Here is a 23,687-nt window from a genome sequence, read left to right as displayed (position 1 = left end):
TGTGCCCTCACTAACAGAATTCCTGCTAACTACATCTGCATGTATTTTAGATTTCCTCTTTAGGAACAAGGCTGAATGATGATTTAATTGCATTAAATGAAAGGAATCAACTGTGCATTTATTTTTGTATTCACAACGGAATTTAGGATAGTGCTACATGAAAGTGCATGAAGTTGGAGTATTCACAAAGGGGCAGCTGAAAAATGCATTTTCACATTTTGTAATCAATGGGAGGGTAAATTAGCACCAACGGAATATTTTGCTTACATTTTCCTCCTTTTTAAAAATAATTTTTACAACCTAACATGGAATTTTATTTTATTAAGAAATCTTAAGTGAAGGGCCAAGATGCACAATAAAGGACCAGGCAAATAGCTGAAGAGAGTCGTCTGCTTAGTGGTTAAATTCACAAAGCCATGTATAAAATAAGATACTCTATCTGGACTGAGTTCGCTGATCTCAACCAGACAAGTAGCACTGAGCTGTTGAAATTGGTTTCCAAGGCTATGGGAAAGGTAGAGAAAAAATTCACCAAGGTCCCCATTTCCAATTTCAAAATATCAACCTCTTCTGGAAAGTGCACGTGGGTGGATGTTGGATGAGGACAGGATTGAGCTCAGCTATGAGACTCTTTTCTGGTTGAATAGTTTTCCCAAGATCACTGTCTAGGTTCACAAGTGAACAATGGCCCCTTTGTCTGGCGTCTGGTTACACAAATACTGGGGAGCTTTTGGTGCTTGTGAAATCGTATTACAGTAAAAAGTCAATGCTTTGGGGAAAGACAGGGAGACAATTTGAAAACAAATAAGATGAGGACAGAGGTGCCTTCCCTTCAATTTTAAATTCAAATTGTGAATTACTGTACCTCCATCGTTATCTCTGTTATCGTCACACATCATTTCCATGATGACATTACATCCTGTTCCACTCCAGCCCGCTTGGCAAACACAATGCCATCCGTTCTGGTCCAATGTGCATCTTCCATTTCCATTGCACAAGCCAGGACATCCCTCTGTCAGAAAGTTTAAAAAAAAAAACAGCCAATAAATCAATTGTACCAGTACTACATCCTTAAAGATAAAGATATATGAAAAATAGAATACTTTTAAGCAAAAGGCAAGATCATTTGTGTTTGGGGCCAAGGAAAATGGTGTGGGAGGAGGGATATAGACAGGGGTTGTATCTCATGTGCATGCCTTATCTTGCCTGTTTCATTTTATCCACGAATCCACTGAGTATCAATTACTAATTTAATAGCAAACTATTTTTATTACACTGGTTGTCATTTTTATTTTTAAGTAAAAAAAATCTGAAATTTCTTATAATATTGTCAATTTATCTTCACATTAGGTTTTGCCCCTCTGCTCCATTGACCCCTGCCTCAGAGGCTAGGCAGGAAACCTGTTCTCAGATGGCCATCGATGCCAGTCCATGGCTAGTAGTTAAGAGATAGAATAAAATGTTATACTTTGGGCTAATTTTCAGTTTGTTGCCACCCCGGAGGTGTGGTAATTGTGATGAAAAGCATTTCCGGGTGGGCGGCCAGTTTTCAGCACCCTGCCGGGATATTTGGAGCCAGGTGTGCAGGGGCGCAGAGCAATTCCGCCCGGGAGAGGCGAGCCGGTATGCCACGCCTCTGGTTGCGAAACCGTCCCAAAATTTGTTTTGTGCCCAATCCATAGCGCCCCGTAGCACAGCCTGTGAAAGCTGCCGGTCCGAGTTGCACCGGCAGCAGTGGGTGAAATAATGTCGACCTGAGGTAAGTTGATTGTTTTTTTTATTTTTTAATTTCTGCGATTTATGTTGATGTGGTGTCAATAAGGTTTTGGAAATGTTTTTGGCGGTTTTTTTCAGATTTTTTTTCCCCACGGAAGCCTCTCTTAGGGCTCGCTGAGGCCAGTTGTTTAGCTCGGGATATTCAGTTGCTCAGCCGGCCTAGTGCCCTAAAAGAGGTGTGGCACACCTCCCTCAGTGCTCTGCTCACACTCAGGGCCCAGCTGGTGAATTTTGCGGCTAGAGATGCAAACCATTTCCCGGTGCAAAATTTACCGCACCGCCTGGATTAATGCCGTAACAGAGGTGCGACCAAATTTCCACCCCATTTTCTTTTCTTCCCATTTCCCTCCCTTCTCTAGAAAAAAATACCCTCCTTCAATTCAGGTCACAAACTCACAACATTGCAATGCAGAATATATCAACTCACGAAAATATTGTACCACTAAATGCACCTCAAGAGCAATGAATTATAATGGTAATATATTTTTGTTTACTCAAATGATTAATCTTAATGTTGTTGTCTTTATTATTTTCAATGTTCTCTCAAATACTGATGATCTTATTTGGAGGCTTGCTCACTTGGCCAGAACATTCAAGCTGTAATGAGTTTAATTAAGTTTATGTTAATCTAACATTGTTCATCTGTTGTTGGCCTTCATGGGACCAGGATTAAGTTAATAAAAGCTCAATATGAGCCCACTCTGTCGACACAAGCAGTTCTGTGAGGCTAGGTATTTCTTTTTGCCTTCATTATGATCTCACCATTGGGGCAACAGAGAAAGTGAAATATCTAAGACCAACTTCTAGTTTATGTAAAAGAAGCTTCAGATTCAGTTTTATAATAAACAGGGCAAATGGGAATATAACGCATGGGAACATTTCAGCTGGTTTGAAGGAAAATCTTAGCCTTTATTTTTACTTTGAATGCATATTATACTCAAAGGAGTAAAGTGTTCTGAAATGGCAGTTTGTGGTGAGATAATGTAGAGCACAATTTTGGGAATAGTCAACATATCCATGGTTATCCCTCACTTTGGAGTAGATTTTGACTTTGTGCGATGGTGTAAAATGGGTTATAGCAAATCGACAGCCTGTTTTACAGCTCTCCTGATTTTTTATTTCCATTGAAGTCAAAATACCCACAACTAAACCAGGCATCTTGTTTTCATTACCCATTTCGCTATCTTTTTAAAAATAAAATGCTGCAGTATGTTTCAAAGAAAACTTCATGCTCAAAAACTATTTTGGGTAAAGTTTTCTGTTCTAATGAATGCACTTATTGTTATATCACTGTAGATGAATGGAAAGATATTATGGATTTACTCTTACCTTTTACAACATTATCCAAATGTTGTGCTTAAAAAAAAAAGAAAGATCATTGAGGCAAGAATAATACAAATGGAAACATACAGATAAAACAGTTTGATTTTGGAAACAACATAGTATCTGGATTTTTCTTACCAACGGTGCAGTGCTCGCCCTCCCAGCCAGGACTGCACTGACATTTGCCATCCTTACACTTTCCGTGCTCAGTGCAGCGTGGGTGACATGTGTGCTGGTCACAAGCTAGGCTACCCCACCCCTTCTCACAGTGGCATAACCCACCTAAACATACGCCATGCTTGCCACAATCCACCTCACAAATTTCTGCAAAAGACAAGAGAATCGTTTGCTGTTATAACATCTTAATCATTTGACCAATTATACTTGGCACATTTGGACCACATGACAAAAGCCAAGTTAAGATTTGCTTTAGATCAACTGAGGGAATTTTAAAAGTGAGCCAAACTGGATTTTGCTAGTTTACAATTGGGGAAAACTGAATGTTTGGTTAAGGAGTTTGGTTTTGGTCCAAATTTGCTACACAAAGGCATTAGTTCTTGCACTATAACAGAAAGTAAAATCCCTGTATAATCTGGAAACAGATGGTTGTACTGCTAGCCTCATTTGAAGAGACAGATGCCGTGCTTGGTGGCTGTATATTGGAAACTGTTCATGTACTGTTTGTTGGCCTGGTTCTGCACTCAGTTTTAGCAGTTTCCCTATTTCAGACCAAACAAACAGGAATAAATGCAGGACTGCAGCCAGTCATAGCTCATGTGAATTGCTTTTGTCGGGTTGATTTTTCAAAGTACTAAACAAACATGCTAAATGTTACCTTTCTGCTCCAACCAAGCTGAATACTGTAATGGATTTGCTTCATGGGTTCTTTGCTTAAGAATTCATAGCAACACATTGCTATTAAGAACTAATTGGTTTATTAACAAAGGTTTAACAATCACACTACACATTACCAGTTCATTCACTAGGCTCACAACTGTATATGACTTGGAAGAAGGGACTGAGTGTAATGTAGCCAAGTTTGCTGACAATGCAAAGATGACAGTAAAAGCAATGTGTGAGGAGGACACAAAAAATCTGCAATAGGACATAGACAGGCTAAGTGAGTAGACAAGAATTTGGCAGATGGAGTATAATGTTGGAAAGTGTGAGGTCATGCACTTTGGCTGAAAAAAATCAAAGAGCAAGTTATTATTTAACTGGAGAAAGATTGCAAAGTGCTGCAGTACAGTGGGACCTGGAGATACTTGTGCATGACAAACAAAAGGACAGTATGCAGGTACAGCAAGAGATCAGGTAGGCCAATGTTATCTTGGCCTTTATTGCAAAGGGGATGGAGTATAAAAGCAGGGAAGTCTTGCTACAGTTATACAGGGTATTGGTGAGACCACACCTGGAATACTGCGTGCAGCTTTGATTTCCATATTTACGAAAGGATATACGTGCTTTGGAAGCAGTTCAGAGAAGGTTCACTAGGTTGATTCCAGAGATGAGGGGGTTGACTTATGAGGAAAGGTTGAGTAGGTTGGGCCTCTACTCATTGGAATTCAGAAGAATGAGAGGTGATTTTATAGAAACGTATAAGATTATGAGGAGCCTTGACAAGGTGGATGCAGAGAGGATGTTTCCACTGATGGGGGGAGACTAGAATTAGAGGGCATGATCTTAGAATAAGGGGCCGCCCATTTAAAACTGAGATGAGGAGAAATTTCTTCTCTCAGAGGACTGTAAATCTGTGGAATTCGCTGCCTCAGAGAGCTGTGGAAGCTGGGACATAGAATAAATTTAAGACAGAAATAGAGTTTCTTAAATGATAAGGGAATAAGGGGTTATGGAGAGCGGACAGGGAAGTGGAGCTGAGTCCATGATCAGGTCAGCCATGATCTTATTAAATGGCGGAGCAGGCTCGAGGGACCGTATGGCCTACTCCTGCTCCTATTTCTTATGTTCTTATACCTCATCATGGATGACCTAGACCCAACTGACTTGGGTTTTATTGAGTCTTGTGAACATCACGTGACTGGCTAAGCCACTCACAGAGCAACAGCTCCACAAACCTGTGAGCATACTCACATACTCACAGGTGCATACATTAAAAACTTCAGAAACAGGCAAACTATATCTTTAATCTCAGCATGGGATCACTATGCGAGTGCGATGTCTCATGGAATGAGCAGCTGATCTCACCTGATTCAGCAAGTCAACTTACTCAAATTTTGCATAAGATCCTGGCCCACATTTCTCATGAGTGCAGCCAATATTATCGATGAAGGGAGGTGTGGAATGAGGTAAGCAGCAGCTCTGGCTCATTCTTCTTCATTGCTTTTTTTTCTGTGGTTATGTGAGTTCTAATGAGCCTTTATGTCCATATTTGTTAAAGATTTTTTAGTGCCCTGACTGGCACCATTTCCCAATGGGATTTTCTGTATCAGAAGGGCTTAGAAGAAGAAAGGGACCACTGAAAGGATGGTAGACAGGCCAGGCTCCACAAGAGGTGGGCACACCCGCATGTGCCAACTCAGGTAACCAAACACTGTCACCAAACATGCAGGGGTGCCAACTTTAAAGGTAGGATGTGGTGGCAGACATGACGGCACAAATATGTGTGATGTCTGGATGATTCTTCAGATGCATATCTTGCTTCATGAATAAAAGGCATGACAGAATGATCATCAGTCAGGAAAGCTTTATGGGCTATATTCATCAAGACGACACCAATTATAGTTACAGGCTCAGTTGCACTCACCTGTAGGAACTTCACATTTATCCTCACCTCTATTTAATTATGGTATCACATTCTTGGCTAGTTTATTCTTATTTTTTTAGTAGAATATATTTCTCTTGAATTCTATCGATCTTGCTTTTAAATATTGTCCACTTTGTTCGCCCCTCACCCCCATCCTCATAGTTGGCTTTTTTCTAATCTTTGACCTTGGCCCTTGTACCAACTATGGGCTAGAAATTTGTCCTAGGCGGTGACGCAAAACAGGCAGAATCAGGAACGTCTGATATTCAGTTCCATTGATGGAACTGTCCGTTTTGCTGCACTGTCCGGGATGAATTCCTCGGCCCAGATCTCTCTCTCTCTCTCTCTCTCTCGAGCATTATCTTCAATCTTATTATATTGTGATCACTGCTCCCTACATGTTCTCCTACACTTACTTCTCATATCTGTTCTGGTTCCTTTTCCATTACTAGGTCTGGTAATGCTTCCTCCCCTACTGAGGTTCTTAGATATTGGGTCAGAAAGGAATCTTGGACACACTGTAAAAACTGAAGTGCCTTTTTCCCCATTCAGTCCATCTTCTTAGCAGTTTATTTGGGGGTAGTTGAAATCCACCATGATTATGATTTTGCGTTTTTTTAAACTAATTTCATCGATTTTCATACATATTTTCCCACTATTTGGTGGTCTGTGATATATCATAAAGAGAGTGGTCGATCCCTTGCTATCCTTTATCTGAATCCATCATTATTTTTTGGGAGTGGTCACATACGGAAAAATGTAAGTTGGCCAAACTTGCATAAATCTGAAAAACTGGTGTAGTTACACTGGCGCAGAAACTTTGGGGAAACTTGAATATTTAAATTTAAGCCAAAAAAAGCGGCGCATACCCAAAAAACGGCACAGATAACTGGTGAAAATTGAGCCACCCGAGCAGAGAGGGCTAAGCGGAAATATATTAAAGGTTTTTCAATTATGAAAGGTTTTGATAAGGTGAATATCACTGGTTGGGGAAACAACGAGTGATGAGGGGTCATAAATTTAAAAATATCACTTAGAGGAGAGAGACTAGCAGAAATGTCTTTGCACAGAGGTTTGCTGGAACATGGAATCCTTTGCCACAGGGAATAGTTGAGGCAGAGACCAGTGTATCTTTTAAGGGTAAATTGGATAAATACTTGAAGCAGAGGAAGATAAGGCTATGGGGATAGGCAGGTGAGTGGGATTAGTTTTGGATAGTTCGAGCAAAGAGCTAGCAGAGACACGGTGGGCTAAATGTAAAATGGGCTCGTGCTGTAAACTTATATGGTTCGATATCATCACAGGTACTTTTATTCACACACACTCCTATTCACCTATATATTGTTGATAAATTTAAATAAATTCTAGCCTTGCTGGAAATAAACATTCCGACAGTTCAATCTAAAATGTGGAAAAAGCAAATTACCTCTTAAATCCTGCAAGGATGACGGGACACAACCTTTTAACTTTCAACTTTTATCAGTGAATGCACAGATTGTACGCTGGGGAATTCTGCAAACTTGAGAGAACCTGTGACCTTAATCCAAAAGCTTTAATGAAGGCATTAAAAGACAATACAATGGGTCAACTTCAGAAGCTATTTAAGAACGCCTGCACCCATGGAGGTTTCCTCATTTCTATTTCAAATGGACACCAAAAAAGAGAGCAAGCCTGGCACATATGCTGTTGAATTGTGCTTAGCATGAATGTAAATGTTTTTCTATTAAATTTGGGTTCTTAATAAGGCTCATCCAGGAAATAAACACATACATTTCAGTTCACTAAAAATAGAGGAGCCTGGTATTGCAGGCCAGAAAGAAATTGGCACGGGGCCGACTCTTACAATTCAGTATTCCCTCTGCAGCAGTTGTACACCTGCTTTCCCAGTTCACGGGATTGTAGAACTGACATTTATATTTTAAAGACTGGACATGGAATAGGTTATGATCTATTCCATTTCACAGTGTACCTTTTAAGTGCACAGTGAAAAATACATTTAAATGTCACTGCTAATTTCTATGTTAGTCTGTTCTTTTCAGTGTATAACAAGGGCCATTTCCTTGTAAGGTCACATCTAAGTAGTCCTAAATGCTCATTTTCATCGCAATGATTGATCTTTCTGTTAGACTCGAAGAATTGAGTATATTCTAATCTCTTTAAAAGCTGAGTTTTAGCTCTCTCAGTGGCCTAATGGGGAAAGACACTGTTTTAGTACTAAGCCATAAAAATCAGAAGGTTAAAGATTCATTCCCTTGCTTGTGCTGAGTTGGCGGTCATGTGAGGGGCATCAGTGGCAGTCTTGCAATTGGCCTTGCTTAGAAAGGGAATAAAAATCAACCAAGGTTCTTTCTTCTGATCGCTATCGAGTGATCTCTGATGGAAAGTACGTGTGTGAGGATATTGAGCGGGCGTAGCTGCCCCCATAGTTGAATAGCCTGCCAATATTAAACTGGCTGGACTCAATCATAAAGAATGGCCACATGGATGATGAACTAGAGGACTGCCGGTAACTGTCGAAACATGCAGCAGTCTGTCCCCCAACTGAGGAGGGAAGAAAATCAGTGGAAATAAAGGTTAATCTCACCATCGGTATTTTTTTTAATATAGAAAAAGAAACAACCATAATCGTTCATGAGTGCCTAACATTTTTCTGCTATCCATTTCTGTTGATCTTTTGAGTATTTTTGCTTAAATCATGCTAAGAGTGCTGTTGGCTGAATTGATTTGCAGATTCAATGAACCCAGTAGTGTGAGGGAGCTGAATTATGATCAGTACAGATAGAGCCATTAACTGAGGGTGCTTCAGCAATTTTATTAGTTCAAGTGCGTGCTCATTCATCTCCCTCACACCAGTGGACTCAGCAACTCCTCCGAATAATTTCCCCAGTGACGTTTGCATGTTCACGGAAGGAAAATATTCAAAACAAAATAGAAATCGACAAAAAAAGGACTTAAAATTAATCAATAATATTTAGGGCTGTTTTAAACTCATGGTAGGGCTGATAATAGGGTCCCAATACCATGAAACAAGAGGCTGACCTCCACTAATAATGCAAGGTTGGTTAATTTAAATATTGCGGCATTTTATTTTGACACCACTTAGTGCATGTCCTCAACTTCCTTTTGTAATAGCATTACCTACATACATAGGGCTGAGAAATTGGCCTCCTTGGCACCTCCCCTTATCACCTCCGGGGGGCGATAACAGGACACTAATGAGGTAACAACCGAGGCACGGCGATAACATCGACTCACGCCATATTCGGTGGGAGGTTTGTGGTAACAGTATGGTGTTGCGCCTCGATCTCCTTCACCCGGAGATCATAACGTCATCGCCGTGCGCATCGCCCCGGTAACGTCCTGGACCCGAACTTGGGTTCCGCCCCCTGCAGCATTGCCGGCCAAAAACACCGGTAGCTGCAGGAGGCTGGGCGCTTCAGGGCGATAATTAAAGGCGAGGTAAGTAAAAATAAAATTAATCGCTCTCTTTCAGGTTTGTTGCCACTCTTCTTTGCCCGTGATCGATCAGCCCGGCACTCTGCTGCTGTATATTGACTAAGTTTTTATTTTGCAGATCCTTTAAGGGAGGGAAGGAGCTTTTCAACACAGCAGCACTGCACGGCCCAGTGTACAGCGTTGCTCAACTTACCACCCGGCCTACTGCGCTCCAGGAAGGAAGTGGAGCGTCTGATTTAATGCTCCACTTTCTTCCTGGAGCGCTACCCCCAAATTTTATAAAGTAGCGCCTGGCCCTAATTTTATTCTACGTTTAAAAGTCAGCGCGCTCTCGAATTTCTCCTCATAGTATATACACAACACAGAAACAGGCCATTTGGCCCAACAGGTCCATGCTAGTGTTTATGCTCCACACAGCCTTTTCCCACACCATCTAACCCCATCAACATATCCTTCTGTTCCTTTCTCCATTGTCTTTATCCAGATTCCCCTTAAATTCCACTGTGCCAGTTGCCTCAACTATTCCTTGTAGTAGCGAGTTCCACATTCGAACTGTTCTCTGGGTAAAGATGTTTCACCTGAATTCCCTATTGGATTTATTAGTGACTATCTTGTATTTATGGCCCCTTGTTCTGATCTCCCCACAAGTGGAAACATCTTCTCTTTGTCTACTTTATCAAACCCTTTCATAATGTTAAACACCTCTATCAGGTTACCTCTCAGTCTTCTCTTTGCTAGAGAAAAGATCCCCAACCTGTTCTAAATGGGGTAAAGGAGCAGAGGGATCTGAGGGTACAGATACACAAATCACTAAAGTTAGTGACACAGCTTAATAAGGCCCAAGGCATAACCTCTCAGTTCTGGTATCATTTTAGTAAATATTTTTTACACCTTCTCCAATGCCTTGATATCCTTTTTATAATTATAGAGACCAGAACTGTTCTCAGTACTCTGAGTGTGATCTGACCAAGGTTCGGTACAAGTTTAACATAACTTCTCTGCTTTAGAAATGAATCCCAATGCATTTTGTTTTATAGCCTTATTGATCTGCATCACTACTTTTAGTGATTTCTGTATCTGTACCCCCAGATCCCTCTGCTCCTTTACACAATTTAGACACTTATTTTCCAAGTAGTATGTGGCCTCTTCATTCTTCCTGCCAAAATGCTCCACCTCACACTTTTATTCACAAGACCACCGTTATAGGGCCAGAAATTCCTCTGGAGGGCTTCCTGCGGGCAATTGCCTCTTTGCCGGAGATTTTTTACGAAAGTACCTGGTGGTCTAGGAGACGCCCTGAATTCCGATGTGCTGGCCTTCTCCTCCCGTGCTGCAAAGCGCGCTCCCGCCCAGAGGGTTCCGACGCAGAAGATGCAGTCACGTGTGACTGCTCAGCCAATCAGATAAGTAGTTCACAGGTTCCCATTAATAGCACTTAGACTCGCGTAATGACGAGTTCTCAGTGCTATTAATGGGAAAAAAAAAACAAACACACACTAATAAAAATAAAAAAACAGACCACACATAATTAAAATTAATTGAAATTAAAGTTAATAAATGTCTTAGAAAAAAAACTATATTTCCGATTTTTTAAAAGTTTTGTAATTCGGGTTAAAAATAAACTTACCTTCGTGGGCAGAGTTTTTAAACAATACAATGTGTTTATTTTATGTAATTTTATTTTTATGTGCGTGTGCGTTTTTAAACACTTCCGCCTGTAAAAGTAGGCCATGCGCCTGCTTTTTCAGGCGCAAGATTTTTGAGGAAATTTGCCAGGGAAGATAGGCGTAAATCCCGCAATCTTGCCTGTACAAATGTCCTTGCTCCCAATCTGTCATCCTCGCTCCCGATCTGCCTATGATCTGTCAAGCTCCAGCTTGACAGATTGGAAAAGCCAGTTTCAAGTGCATGCGCATTGCACGCTGAAAACCGACTTTTCTGATGCCTTCCCGGGTCCGTAGAAACTTCATACGGGCCTTGGTCATCGGAAGTTCTGCCCCATCATCTTTGGCCCCAGCCACAATTCTGTACTCTGGCCACTAATTCCAAACCCCTCCCCGTCCACTGTCTCAGGTTGAATCAGACTGTTGGCAACTTTGGCATTCAATTTGATCCTGAGCTGAGCATCTGTTTTCATAGCCCCTCCTTCACAAATACCATCCATTTCGGCCCTATATAGCATCACACATCTCCGCCTCTACCTCAGCCCATCTGTTGCCAAAACCTTTTTCATGCTGTTGTCACTTCCAAACTCAAATTCCCCCCTAATCTCTTTGCCTCTCCACCTTTCACTCTGCCGTTAAGACTATTCTTTAAACCCATTTCTTTGACCAAGCTTTTAGTCATCCCTCCTAATATCTTTGGCTCAGTGCATGTACGCCTAGTTACACTTCTAGGAAGCTCCTTGCGGCATTTTTTTCTAAGTTATATAACTGCAAATTGCTGTTGTTGTAGGTGAGCCAACTTGAAGGCTTCTTCAGCTGCTGATCCCAGGGATTTGGAGCTCACCGGGATTGTATACAAAAGTACTTTACCAGCATTTCATGGCATCCTTTGAGAGTACCAAGCAGCCTGCACAGTTAGGGGACATCAATGGAAGAGTCCACCAGCCTTATTTATATGATCTTGCATGACTGCGTGATGTGTTACACCATGAATAATGGCCCACTGCAGTGGAGCCCTCAATGGCCGAGGTTATAACACAGACATAGCTACCATAATTAATGTTATGACTTGGCACGATACAAACGTTGGGCTCCCAATAACAGCCTGTCTTGAATGGATTCACAATATTGGGAAAGCAGCTCGAGACAACCATCACAAAGGCTTCAACAAACACATTGCTATTCAGTGGTCTGTTCTTGCGCAGATCTGTATCCTTGGTGAGGGAGTGCCCAGAATCAGAGGAATGTTAAGAACTATCACATGTAATGGAAATATCTTTCAGGATGAGGTTGCATCTAAACCTCTCAGTCGCCCTGTTATGTATTTAACCCCTTGTAACCTGCATCACACCTGACCACCAGAGGGCCTACCTTGGGAGCACAGTATATAAGCAGACCACCCACGAGGTACCGACACTCTGGAACCTTAATAAAGGAGCTAAGGTTACACTTGCTCATTACACACAGTACTCAGTCTGACAATTTATTATGAGTGTAACACATCCCACTCACATGTTTACAGATATGCGTCCAAATATACAGGCCGAGGCAGCCACAATATCACTCACTGTGAAGCCTGCAATTGCAGGGCCACCTTCAGTTGCAGCGGATGATGATACTGGGCCACCTCTATCTCTGGAGGCACTCAGTGTCACTCATCAACCCTTCCTCCTTCCTCTGGGGGACCACTTAGAACATGGTGAGGAAGTAGAAGACACGCACCATTCGCCTCCACTACAATGAACACTGGGGCAAAACACACAGAGCATCTGTGTCATACATTGTAAGAGTTCATTAAAGTTCACTTGACTGATGCTGGAATTTGTCCTGGTATGAACCAGATTAAAGTTATTGGGGAGAAATTATTTTCATTCATGGGTCTTGATGTACATCCAAGGTCCACTGGATGAGATGCTTTATTTCTGCATCTGTGGAGATGACTGTTGTGTATTGGAGGTGTAGTTAATTAAAGATTTGGCCGATTAGACAACCCTGTTGACTCTTGCAGATAGAGTTGTTCATCTCTCTCTCTTGCCTTCTCCCTCTCTCGCTCTCTGTCTCTCTTTCTCGCCTCCACTCTCTCTCTCACCTTCTCTCTCTCTCTCACCTTCTCTCTCTCTCTCACGAGGCGCCTAGTCTTCTTTTACTTGTTGCTGCCTTTTGTTTTCTGTCTGCTTCACAGTTAGGCCCCTTTGCATGGCAAAATAGTGTAAGACACAGCAGACAACAGTGGCTGGGCAACTTTTCGTAGCGTGTCTACTCCACCGGCATTACTTCGCCGAATGTTGGGGCCCGGTTTTCACATAAACAGCTTGAAGATTCTGGCAGCAACTCCGGTGGAAGCATGGCCACATTGTACATAAGTAGTAGGAGCAGAGTAGGCCATATGGCCCCTCGAGCTTGCTCCGTCATTTAATACGATCATGGCTGATCCGATCATGGACTCAGGTCCACTTCCCTGCTCGCTCCCCATAACCCTTTATCTCTATCGGTTAAGAAACTGTCTACTCTGTCTTAAATTTATTCAATGATCCAACTTCCACAGCTCTCTGAGGCAGCAAATTCCACAGATTTACAACCCTCCGAGAAGAAATTCCTCCTCATCTCAGTTTTAAATGGGCGGCCCCTTATTCTAAGATCATGCCCTCTAGTTCTAGTCTACCCCACTAGTGGAAACATCCTCTCTGCATCCACCTTGTCAAGACCCCTCATAATCTTATACGTTTCGATAAGATCACCTCTCATTCTTCTGAATTCCAATGAGTTGAGGCCCAATCTACTCAACCTTTCCTCATAAATCAACCCCCTCATCTCCAGAATTAACCTAGTGAACCTTCTCTAAACTGCCTCCAAAGCAAATATATCCTTTCTTAAATATGGAAAGCAAAACTACGCAGTATTCCAGGTGTGGTCTCACCAATACACTGCATAACTGTAGCAAGATTTCCCTGATTTTATACTCCATCCCCTTTGCAATAAAGGTCAAGATTCCATTGGCCTTCCTGATCACTTGCTGTACCTGCATACTAACCTTTTGTGTTTCATGCACCAGGACTCCCAGGTCCTGCCGTACTGCAGCACTATGCAATTTTTCTCCATTTAAATAATAACTTGTTCTTCGACTTTTTCTGTCAAAGTGCAGAACCTCACATTTTATTCCATCTGTCAAATTTTTACCCACTCACTTAGCCTGCCTATGTCCTTTTGCAGATTTTGTGTATCCTCCTCACACATTGCTTTTCCTCCCATCTTTATATCATCCGCAAACTTAGCTACGTTACACGCAGTCCCTTCCTCCAAGTCGTTAATATAGATTGTAAATAGTTGGGGTCCCAGCACTGATCCCTGCGGCACCCCACTAGTTACTGATTGCCAACCCGAGAATGAACCATTTATCCTGACTTTCTGTTAGTTAGCCAATCCTCTATCCATGCTAATTACCCCCAACCCCATGAACTTTTATCTTGTGCAGTAACCTTTTATATAGCACCTTGTCAAATGCCTTCTGGAAGTCCAAATACACCACATCCACTGGTTCCCCTTTATCTGCCATGTTCGTTACATCCTCAAAGAGTTCCGGCAAATTTGTCAAACATGACTTTCCCTTCATAAATCCATGCTGAATCTACCTGACTGAATTATGTTTTTCCCAATATCCTGCTACTGCTTCTTTAATAATAGATTCCAACACTTTTGCCAACCACAGATGTTAGGCTAACTGGTCTATAGTTTCCTTTTTTTGTCTGCCTCCTTTTTTAAATAGAGCCTTTACATTTGCAGTTTTCCAATCTGCTGGGACCTCCCCAGAATCCATGGAATTTTGGTAAATTACAACCAATGCATCCAGTATACCTGCCGTTACTTCTCTTAAGACCCTAGGATGCAAGCTATCAGATCCAGGGGATTTATCTGCCTTTAGTATCTCTCTTCAAACTTTCTCCTTTGGTAATGCAGTAGTGTCAGGAGTCTAATAGCCATCCCTGTAGTCTTATTGTCCTTCAAATTATACCATCACTTTTGATTGTTGCAGAATGAAGGAATCATTGCCAGGGTAGTCAGCACTGATGTCCATAATTCTGATCCTAAGGTCACAGATCACAGATCACCTGCACATTCAGGGAGTGTTAGCCCTTTGTATTCATGAATGGAGTTGGAGGTATGGACACATATGGCCATGTTAATCATTTATGCTCTGTGCTTATGAGAATCCTAGCCTATAATGCTAGACAGTAAAAGTGGAAGTATCTTTCTTTTAACTGCTTTCCAGAGGAAAATTGATGAAATCATTGATACTGCCAAATAGTACACAAATGACCTGTTTGAAGTAAGTATGTGCTGCAGGTAGGAAGATGTGATAGAGATCTCCTACACTTGCCTGAAAGGAGCCTGCCTCACAAAAAAATCAATGTGGCTCAAATCAACAGAGCCATTGACAAACCTGTGCCTGTGCTGGAACTGGTTTACAAGTCTGGCTGCAGGCGTGTGCATAGTTCTGTTACTGAATCCTTTGGGAATCTTAGTCTGTGCCAGCCAAGTTATGAAATCCATGAATGGCAGAGCAAGGATGTGTTCAATTAGAGTGTCTAAGAAGCAAACACATCCATTTGTCATGTCCATCCTGATTATTTGTAGGTTCTGGAGGAGAAGAGAGATGTATGCCCATAGGGATACCTGTACCTGCAAGTAAATGTGTTTACTAACAGAATTTGGCTGCACAGTCACATGTAAGAGATGGTGTACAGCGCTATGGACCTGTTAGAATGGCACAAAGAATTTCCGCAAACTTCCTTTGACCAGCTGAAGCAAAATACCACAGAAACAGTGAGTTCCGAAGAGATGACAACAACAGCAACTAGTTTTTTTGTTGCACCTTTAACGTAGTGAAATGTCCCAAGACGCTTCACATTGTGAGATAAAAAATTTGGCACTGAGCCACATAAGGAGAAATTAGGGCAGGTGAACAAAGGTTTAGTCAAAGAGGTAGGTTTTAAGGAGCATCTTGAAGGAGAAAAGAGGTGGAGAGGTTTCGGAAGGGAATTCCAGAGCTTCGGACCTAGGCAACAGAAGGCACGGCCACCAATGGTTGAGTGATTATAATCAAGGATGCTCAAGAGGGCAGAATTAGAGGGGCGCAGAAATCTCTGGGGGGTTGTGGGACTGGAGGAGATTACAGAGATAGGGAAGAGTGAAACCGTGGAGAGATTTATAAACAAGGATGAGAATTTTGAAATCGAGGCGTTGCTTAACCGGGAGCCAATGTAGGTCAGCGAGCATAGGGGTGATGGGTGAGCAGGACTTGGTGTGAGTTAGGACATGGGCTGCCAAGTTTTGGATCACCTCAAGTTTACGTAAGGTAGATTGTGGGAGGCCAGCCAGGAGTGCATTGGAGTAGTGAAGTCTAGAGGTAACAAAGGCCTGGATGAGGACTTCAGCAGCAGATGAGCTGAGGCAAGGGTGGAGACGGGTGATGTTACAGAGGTGGAAATAGGTGATCTTAGTTATGTTGCGGATATGTGGTTGAAAGTTCATTTCAGAGTCAAGTATGACACCAAGGTTGTGAACAGTCTGGTTCAGCCTCAGACAGAAGTTAGGGAGAGGGATGGAGTCAATGGCTAGGGAACAGAGTTTGTGGCAGGGACCGAAAACAATGGCTTTCATCTTCCCAGTACTGAATTAGAGTAAATTTCTGCTCAGCCAATACTGGATGTTGGACAAGCAATCTGACAATTTAGAGATCGTGGAGGGGTCGAGGGAAGTGGTAGTGAGGTTGAGCTGGGTGTCATCAGCGTACATGTGGAAACTGATGCTGTGTTTTCGGATGATGTTGCCAAGGGGCAACATGTAGATGAGAAATAGGAGGGGGCCAAGGATAGATCCTTTTGGGGACACCAGTGGTAATGATGTAGGGACGGGATGAGAAGCTGTTGCAGGTGACTCTCTGCAGGTGAGACGCAGCAAGAACTGCAATGAATCTTTAACAAAAGGACCTAACTGAAGTGACCAGCTTTCTTTGCAGCGCCTGTTATATTGGGTGATCAACCTAGCATTCTGTTTAGGCCTTGGGATTACATTTTGGAGATCTCCCGTCATTTATATTGGATTTGGCTCTTACAGGAGTCTTGCACACAAACTCTAGGGGCTGGATTTTCCAGTCCTGTCTGCCTTTGTTTTCGCTCCAGAGAGGCGGCAATGGCAGCGGTGAGCTCTTCTGGGCGGGCGGCCAGGTTCCAATGCCCCGCCGGGGTTTTCCGGGCCCGTCTTGGCGGGACGCCGAGCATACAGCCCGGAAGAGGCGAGCCGGTGTGCAATGCCCCTGGTTGTGACACCGGCTCGATTTTTGAGTCCCGCCCAATCCGTAGCACCACTGGGATCGCCTGTAAAAACCTATACTGGTTACAGTGAGATAACTAATGTCCACCTCAGGGAAGTGTGATTGTTTTTTCTTTTTTTTTTTGCGATTTATGTTGTGGTGGCGTGGGCTATGTATTGGGAATGTTTTGGGTGTTTTTTTCTCCCCAGCACTCCCAGTCTGGCTGTTTAGCTCGGGATGTTCGAATGCTCAGCTGGCCTGGCACCCTAAGAGAGGTGTGTAACGCCTCCCTTAGCTCTCTGCCCCACACCCAGGGCCCAGCTGCCCAATTTTGCTGACTGATGGGCAAATTATTCCCGGTCGCCATTAACGCCTGAAATGAGCACAGCCGAAAATCTATCCCAAAGTGCGAGCATGTTGCATTGGGCACAGAGTAGCCATTAAGCCTACAGGCCCATTAAAATGGGGCTTCAATGCCTCTTGCAAAAATACTTAGTTCAACCGTAGCCAATCAAATTATCGGCTTTGGCATGTTGTTCCCTCCCCCCATTTTAAAATTATTTTTACTGTTTAATATACGTAGCCAGTGTGTCAACTTGGAAAATTAATCCAGTTATTAAAAGGGGTATGGATAGTGTGCTTCCCTCTGCATCCCCCATCCTCCCCCCCCCCCCCACCCCATCCCGAAGTATTCTCCATTTTTCCCCTCTCCTAAAAGTGCTGTCTGTTGCTGGGGTACATTTAACCAGCATCAGTCACCCTCCAGTACCTCACTGTTCTTCACTTATAATCCTGGATGTTAAACGGCAGCAGGTTAATTTCCCATAAAGTCCATAACGGCCACTTCTAATCCTGTCCTCACCCAATGTGCAAACAATCGCACTTGCAGCAGGGAGTCATCGGAGAACAATCAGGAGCAGGAATGCCTGGCTAATTCCACCCCCACCTCACCTCTACTGAAGGGCACTAAACTAATTGCAGTGTACTCAGCATGGATCAGAGAATGAACCTGGGACCTTCAGTACAGTTTAATATTGTATCAGGCCGTTCCTTTACCAACTAAGCCATTAGGGAAGCTTGGTGACCTTTCTTTTAAAAGAGGTTTAATGGTTACTGCAAGCGATTTGCCACGCTGCAAATTTCTACATATACCACAAGTGGCCTGATTTGTTGCTGCAATTTAACATAAAAAGTGCCTGAGACAGTAAAAATATGGAAGTGATATGAGTGATAACAAATGATTAACTGTAACAATAATTGTAGTCAGAATCCCTCCTTAAAAGAGATGATTGACAATCAGATTCCTCTTTAAATAGTCCTAGTACTTCCTTTCACCGTAAGATGCCACCCTTAATTTTCAACTTAAAAAAAAAAAATCGGTGTTTGCGCTCCAGGAAGGAAGGAGAGCACGAAATCAAGTGCTTCATTTCCTTTCTGGAAAGTAACAGGATACAGGCGGGCGGTAGTGGTACAGCGCTACACACTGGGCCGTGAAGCACTGCCGCGTTCGGAGGCTCCTTCCCTCCTTTAAAGGGAAGAGCCATCGCTGCAAGCTCTGCATTGGGACCAGTTAACTGGTCCCCGACTGCAGCTGTGATCCGGCTCGATCAGCCCCATGCACTGCAGCAGAGTGCCGGGCTGATCGAGCGCGGACAAAGAGGAATCTAAAAAGAATGAGTAACACCATTTTTGAAATTTTGATAATTACCTTGGCAACCTCCCCTTTAACCTTCGCCCGCGAAGTGCCCGGCCTCCCGATCAATCCCTCCTGCAGCTGTTAGTGCTTCCACCCGGTGATGCTACAGGATGCGGAACTGAAGTACGGGTCCAGGACACTACCGGGGCTATGTGCATGGCAATGATGTCACGATCACCGGTCGGAGGAGATCGGGGCGCAATGTCCTACTGCCGCTGCCGCAAACCTCCCACTGAAGTTAGCGGGAGTCGTTCATCTCACCGCGATAACGGGAGGCGCTAAGGAGGCCAATTTCTAGGCCTAAATGTCTCAGCATCATAGGCAGTCCCTCGGAATCGAGGAAGACTTGCTTCCACTCTTAGAATGAGTCCTTAGGTGGCTGAGCAGTCCAATACGAGAGCCACAGTCTCTGCCACAGGTGGGACAGAAAGTCGCTGAGGGCGGGACAGGTTTGCCGCACGTTCTTTCCGCTGCCTGCGCTTGTTTTCTGCATGCAGGTGAGCCTCCGACCAGGTGACCGTGACATCACCTCTACACCCCTTCAGTGGCGGGTTTTCTTCCCTCCAGCAGGGGGCCTCCATTGGTGCGCCTCCATTCCTCCAGCGGCGGGCCTTCATCCCTAAATGTCTAATAGCATGAAGAAGTCATGAAAGTGAATTAAATCCTATCAAAATCGAAGTTGGGAAATAATTAAACCGAATCTACAAAAGGCTTTTGGGCAGCAAAGACGGTGACATAAAAAGGTGCTGTGTTCAAACTCGAACAAATTAATGTTTCTTTCAAAGTTTGTATCCACTCAGACATTAGTTTTGGTTTCTGTCATGTATGTAACCTCTATGTAACACCACTGCAATACTGTATATACTTAAACAATGCACACCTTGACCACAGGGGGTGAACTTGTGAGAGACACTCCTTACCTGGTCATCCAGGTATATAAAGGGATGTCCCATGCAAGGTCATCACTTCTTGGTCCTGTGAATAAAGGTTCAGGTCATAGAGTGACCTTGTCCATAGAATGTGCCTTGTGTGGGTTTTGTGCCATTGAATAAGGACTTTACATTGGCGCCGAGAAATGGGAAACAATGACCCACGAGAATGGCCACCGGTAGCACAGAGGAACGGTACTGTGTTGGTGAGGACTGGGATGATTTCATTGAGAGGCTCCAGCAATGCTTTGTCACGAAAGAATGGCTGGGAGACGCAGCGGCCAACAAGCGAAGGGCCCATCTGCTGACCAGCTGCGGACCTAAGACTTACGCGCTCATGAAGGATCTACTAGCACCCAAAAAGCCAGCAGACAAAACCTTTGAAGAGCTCAGCAAACTAATCGGTGAGCACCTCAAACCAGCGAGCAGCATACACATGGCCCGACACAGATTCTATACCCACCGACGTCGTGAAGGACAGAGCATACCGGACTTCGTTGTGGACCTCCGCCGTTTCGCAAGCCTCTAAGTTCACAGACGCCTGCAGGGGGGAGATGTTAAGGGACTTCTTTATTGAGGGCATCGGTCACGCGGGGATTTTCCGAAAGTTAATTGAGACCAAGGACTTGACTTTGGAAGTGGCGGCGTTGATGGCTCAGAATTTCATGGCGAGGGAGGAGGAAACCAAAATAATATACGCGCGCAATTCTGCCTCCAACGCGGCGGGGGATCAGGGAGCCAATATCATAAATGCGACTCAGAGCCCCGCAGGCAGGCAAGGGCAGTTCGACACACCCCAGGCAGCAATAGACCCCAGAGCGGGTTTTCAACGGAGACAATGGCAGGCTGAACAGACATTTACGCCATCACAGTGGACATATTGCGGTCCAGGATTGACACCCACTAACAGGGTACTCAAGAGCAGTCAAAGGGACAATCAGCGATGAATGCCGGATCATAGCTCCTTTGTTCACAACAATGGGCATCTCAGTTCATGCTGGAGGTGTGGGGCAACACTTTGCCAGGACTTGCAGGTTTCAACAATTTGTCTGTGACCATTTAGCTCGAATGTGCAGGAAGACTGTAACCAGGCTAATTTATGAGAAGAGGGGTCTGTGAGGCAGGATGACTCTTGGGGCAAATCAATGGACGCTGAAGTTCAGCGGGTTCATGTGGCAAACATTCACAGCTCATATACCAAAACGCCACCAATGATGATGAAGGTTTTATTAAACAGCATCCCTGTATGGATGGAGCTGGACACGGGGGCAAGCCAGTCAATCATGAGCGTTCAACAATTCGAAAAGCTATGGCCATTCAAAGCCAGTAGACCCAAACTAGAACGCATTGAGACACAACTACGGACGTATACCAAAGAAATCATTCCAGTACTAGGCAGTACAATGTTGGCAGTCACACACAATGGATCAGTGAATCGGCTGCTGTTCTGGATTGTCCCGGGCAATGGTCTTGCACTGTTGGGTAAGAGCTGGTTAGCTGAGATGAACTGGCAATGGGAGGATGTGCACGCAATGTCATCTGTGGGGCGAAGTTCGTGCTCACAGGTCCTACAGCAAATAGAATCACTATTCCAACCTGGCGTTGGGACGTTCAAAGGTACCAAAGTAGTTATACGCATCACCCTGGACCAGTGCACCACAAAGCCAGAGCGGTGCTGTATGTAATGCGGGAGAAAACTGAGAGCGAATTGGACCGTTTGCTGAGAGAGGGCATCATCTCGCCCATTGAATTCAGCGACTGGGTGAGCCCCATTGTTCCCGTCCTAAAAGTAGATAGTTCTGCCAGGATCTGTGGTGACTACAAGGCCACTATCAATCGGGTGTCCCTACAAGACCAATACCCGCTCCCGAGAGGGGAGGATCTTTGCGCCACTCTGGCAGGCGGCAAGCTGTTTACCAAGTTGGATCTCACTTCAGCCTACATGACCCAAAAACTGGCCGACGAATCTAAACTACTGACCACCATCACTATGCACAAGGGACTATTCGTTTACAACAGGTGCCCGTTTGGCATTGTAAAGGGTGGTCCCATGCAGGGTCATCACTTCTTGGTCCTGTGAATAAAGGTTCAGGTCATAGAGTGACCTTGTCCATAGAATGTGCCTCATGTGGGTTTTGTGCCATTGAGTAAGGACATTACAGTTTCCATATATACGAAAGGATATACTTGCTTTGGAGGCAGAGAAAGTTCACTAGGTTGATTCCGGAGATGAAGGGGTTGACTTATGAGGAAAGGTTGAGTAGGTCGGGCCTCTACTCATTGGAATTCAGAAGAATGAGAGGTGATCTTATCGAAACGTATAAGATTATGAGGGGGCTTGACAAGGTGGATGCAGAGAGGATGCTTCCACTAGAAGGCGTGATCTTAGAATAAGGGGTTGCTCATTTAAAACTGAGATGAGGAGAAATTTCTTCTCTCAGAGGATTGTAAATCTGTGGAATTCGTTGCCTCAGAGCTGTGGAAGCTGGGACATTGAATAAATTTAAGACAGAAATAGACAGTTTCTTCAACGATAAAGGGATAAGGGGTTATGGGGAGCGGGCGGGGAAGTGGAGCTGAGTTCATGATTAGATCAGCCATGATTTATTGAATGGTGGAGCAGGCTCGAGGGGCCGTATGGCCGACTCCTGCTCCTATTATGTTTTGTTCTTATTAACCAGTGCCTTATTATTATGGGTTGTAGCATAAATGAGTACCATTTTCTCACCCCCTCCCCTTAAGCTGTGCAACAGGCTCCTGCGCCTGTTGCACCAGATGTAAAAATATTCATGGTAATTAATGCACAGTAAGTAGGCAATTAGCCCAACTTTTCACCAGCACGATGATTTCAATGGGTAGATGCAATGTGCAGCAGAACCGATGCACAGTCTGAAATTGACAGATCACAATTTCGGGAAATCCCGAACTGGATGTCAATTTCAAAGGCGGCATGACGGCATAATCGGAGAGTACACCATCATACCGACTGCGATTTCAGGACCAATTTTAATGATTCTTGGGAGGAATTAACAAAATATCATTCTGTGAAAAGTTACAGAATTATTTTATATCGTACCTCACTTCACACACAAATTCTCCTGAGAAGCAGATGGAAAATTGTAGAAATGCCTAGTATATATGAAATAAACCATCCTGTGCTCGAGAGGGGGGAAATTGATCAGGGTTCGAACTCATGGTAGGTTTCTGGTGGATCCTTCTGGAATGTCCTCATATGTGGCCATTGGTGGGAAACAGGATAAGGCTGGGACACGAAGCCCTTCAGTATCAAATTAACTATTAACAATCACTGCCCAGGCTCGAAATGAAGAATGGCCACTTGGGTAATCATGGCCCAGCAAGAGTCAATGCTTACAGGAGAACATAACAAGTAGGAGCAGGAGTAGGCTATTCGATCCCTCGAGCTTGCTCTGCGATTCAGTAAGATATTGGCTGATCTTCTACTTCAACTCCACTTTCCTGCACTATCCCCATATCCCTTGATTCCCTTAATATCCAAAAATCTATTGATCTCTGCCTTAAATTTACTCAATCACTGAGCCTTCACAGCCCTCTGCGGTAGAGAATGCCAAAGATTCACCACGCATTGAGTGAAGACATTTCTCATCACAGTCTTAAATAGAAACATAGAAATTTATAGCGCAGAAGGAGACCATTTCGGCCCATCGTGCCCGCGCCGGCCGACAAAGAGCCACGCGGCCCTCGGTCAGCAGCCCTGAAGGTTACATATAAACCTATGAACAATGAACAA

General features: G+C 43.8%; 1 protein-coding gene across 3 annotated transcripts in view; it reads right to left on the bottom strand.

The window, feature by feature from the left end:
• tenm1 (teneurin transmembrane protein 1) overlaps positions 1-23,687 on the bottom strand; it is a 1,011,052-nt gene that overhangs the window by 209,295 nt on the left and 778,070 nt on the right. For 2 of the 3 annotated variants that reach the window (XM_070882702.1, XM_070882701.1), the window contains 3 exons: positions 3,238-3,423; positions 3,106-3,132; positions 866-1,012 (listed from right to left, as the gene is read on the bottom strand). In XM_070882702.1, coding sequence (XP_070738803.1) covers positions 866-1,012; positions 3,106-3,132; positions 3,238-3,423 — 360 coding nt within the window. The remainder of the gene's footprint in view (positions 1-865; positions 1,013-3,105; positions 3,133-3,237; positions 3,424-23,687) is intronic. The other variant, XM_070882703.1, reaches the window with a different exon arrangement.

This window comes from Pristiophorus japonicus, chromosome 6, assembly GCF_044704955.1.
Source record: "Pristiophorus japonicus isolate sPriJap1 chromosome 6, sPriJap1.hap1, whole genome shotgun sequence".
NCBI lineage: Eukaryota > Metazoa > Chordata > Chondrichthyes > Pristiophoridae > Pristiophorus > Pristiophorus japonicus.
This window is presented reverse-complemented; position numbering and strand designations above follow the sequence as displayed.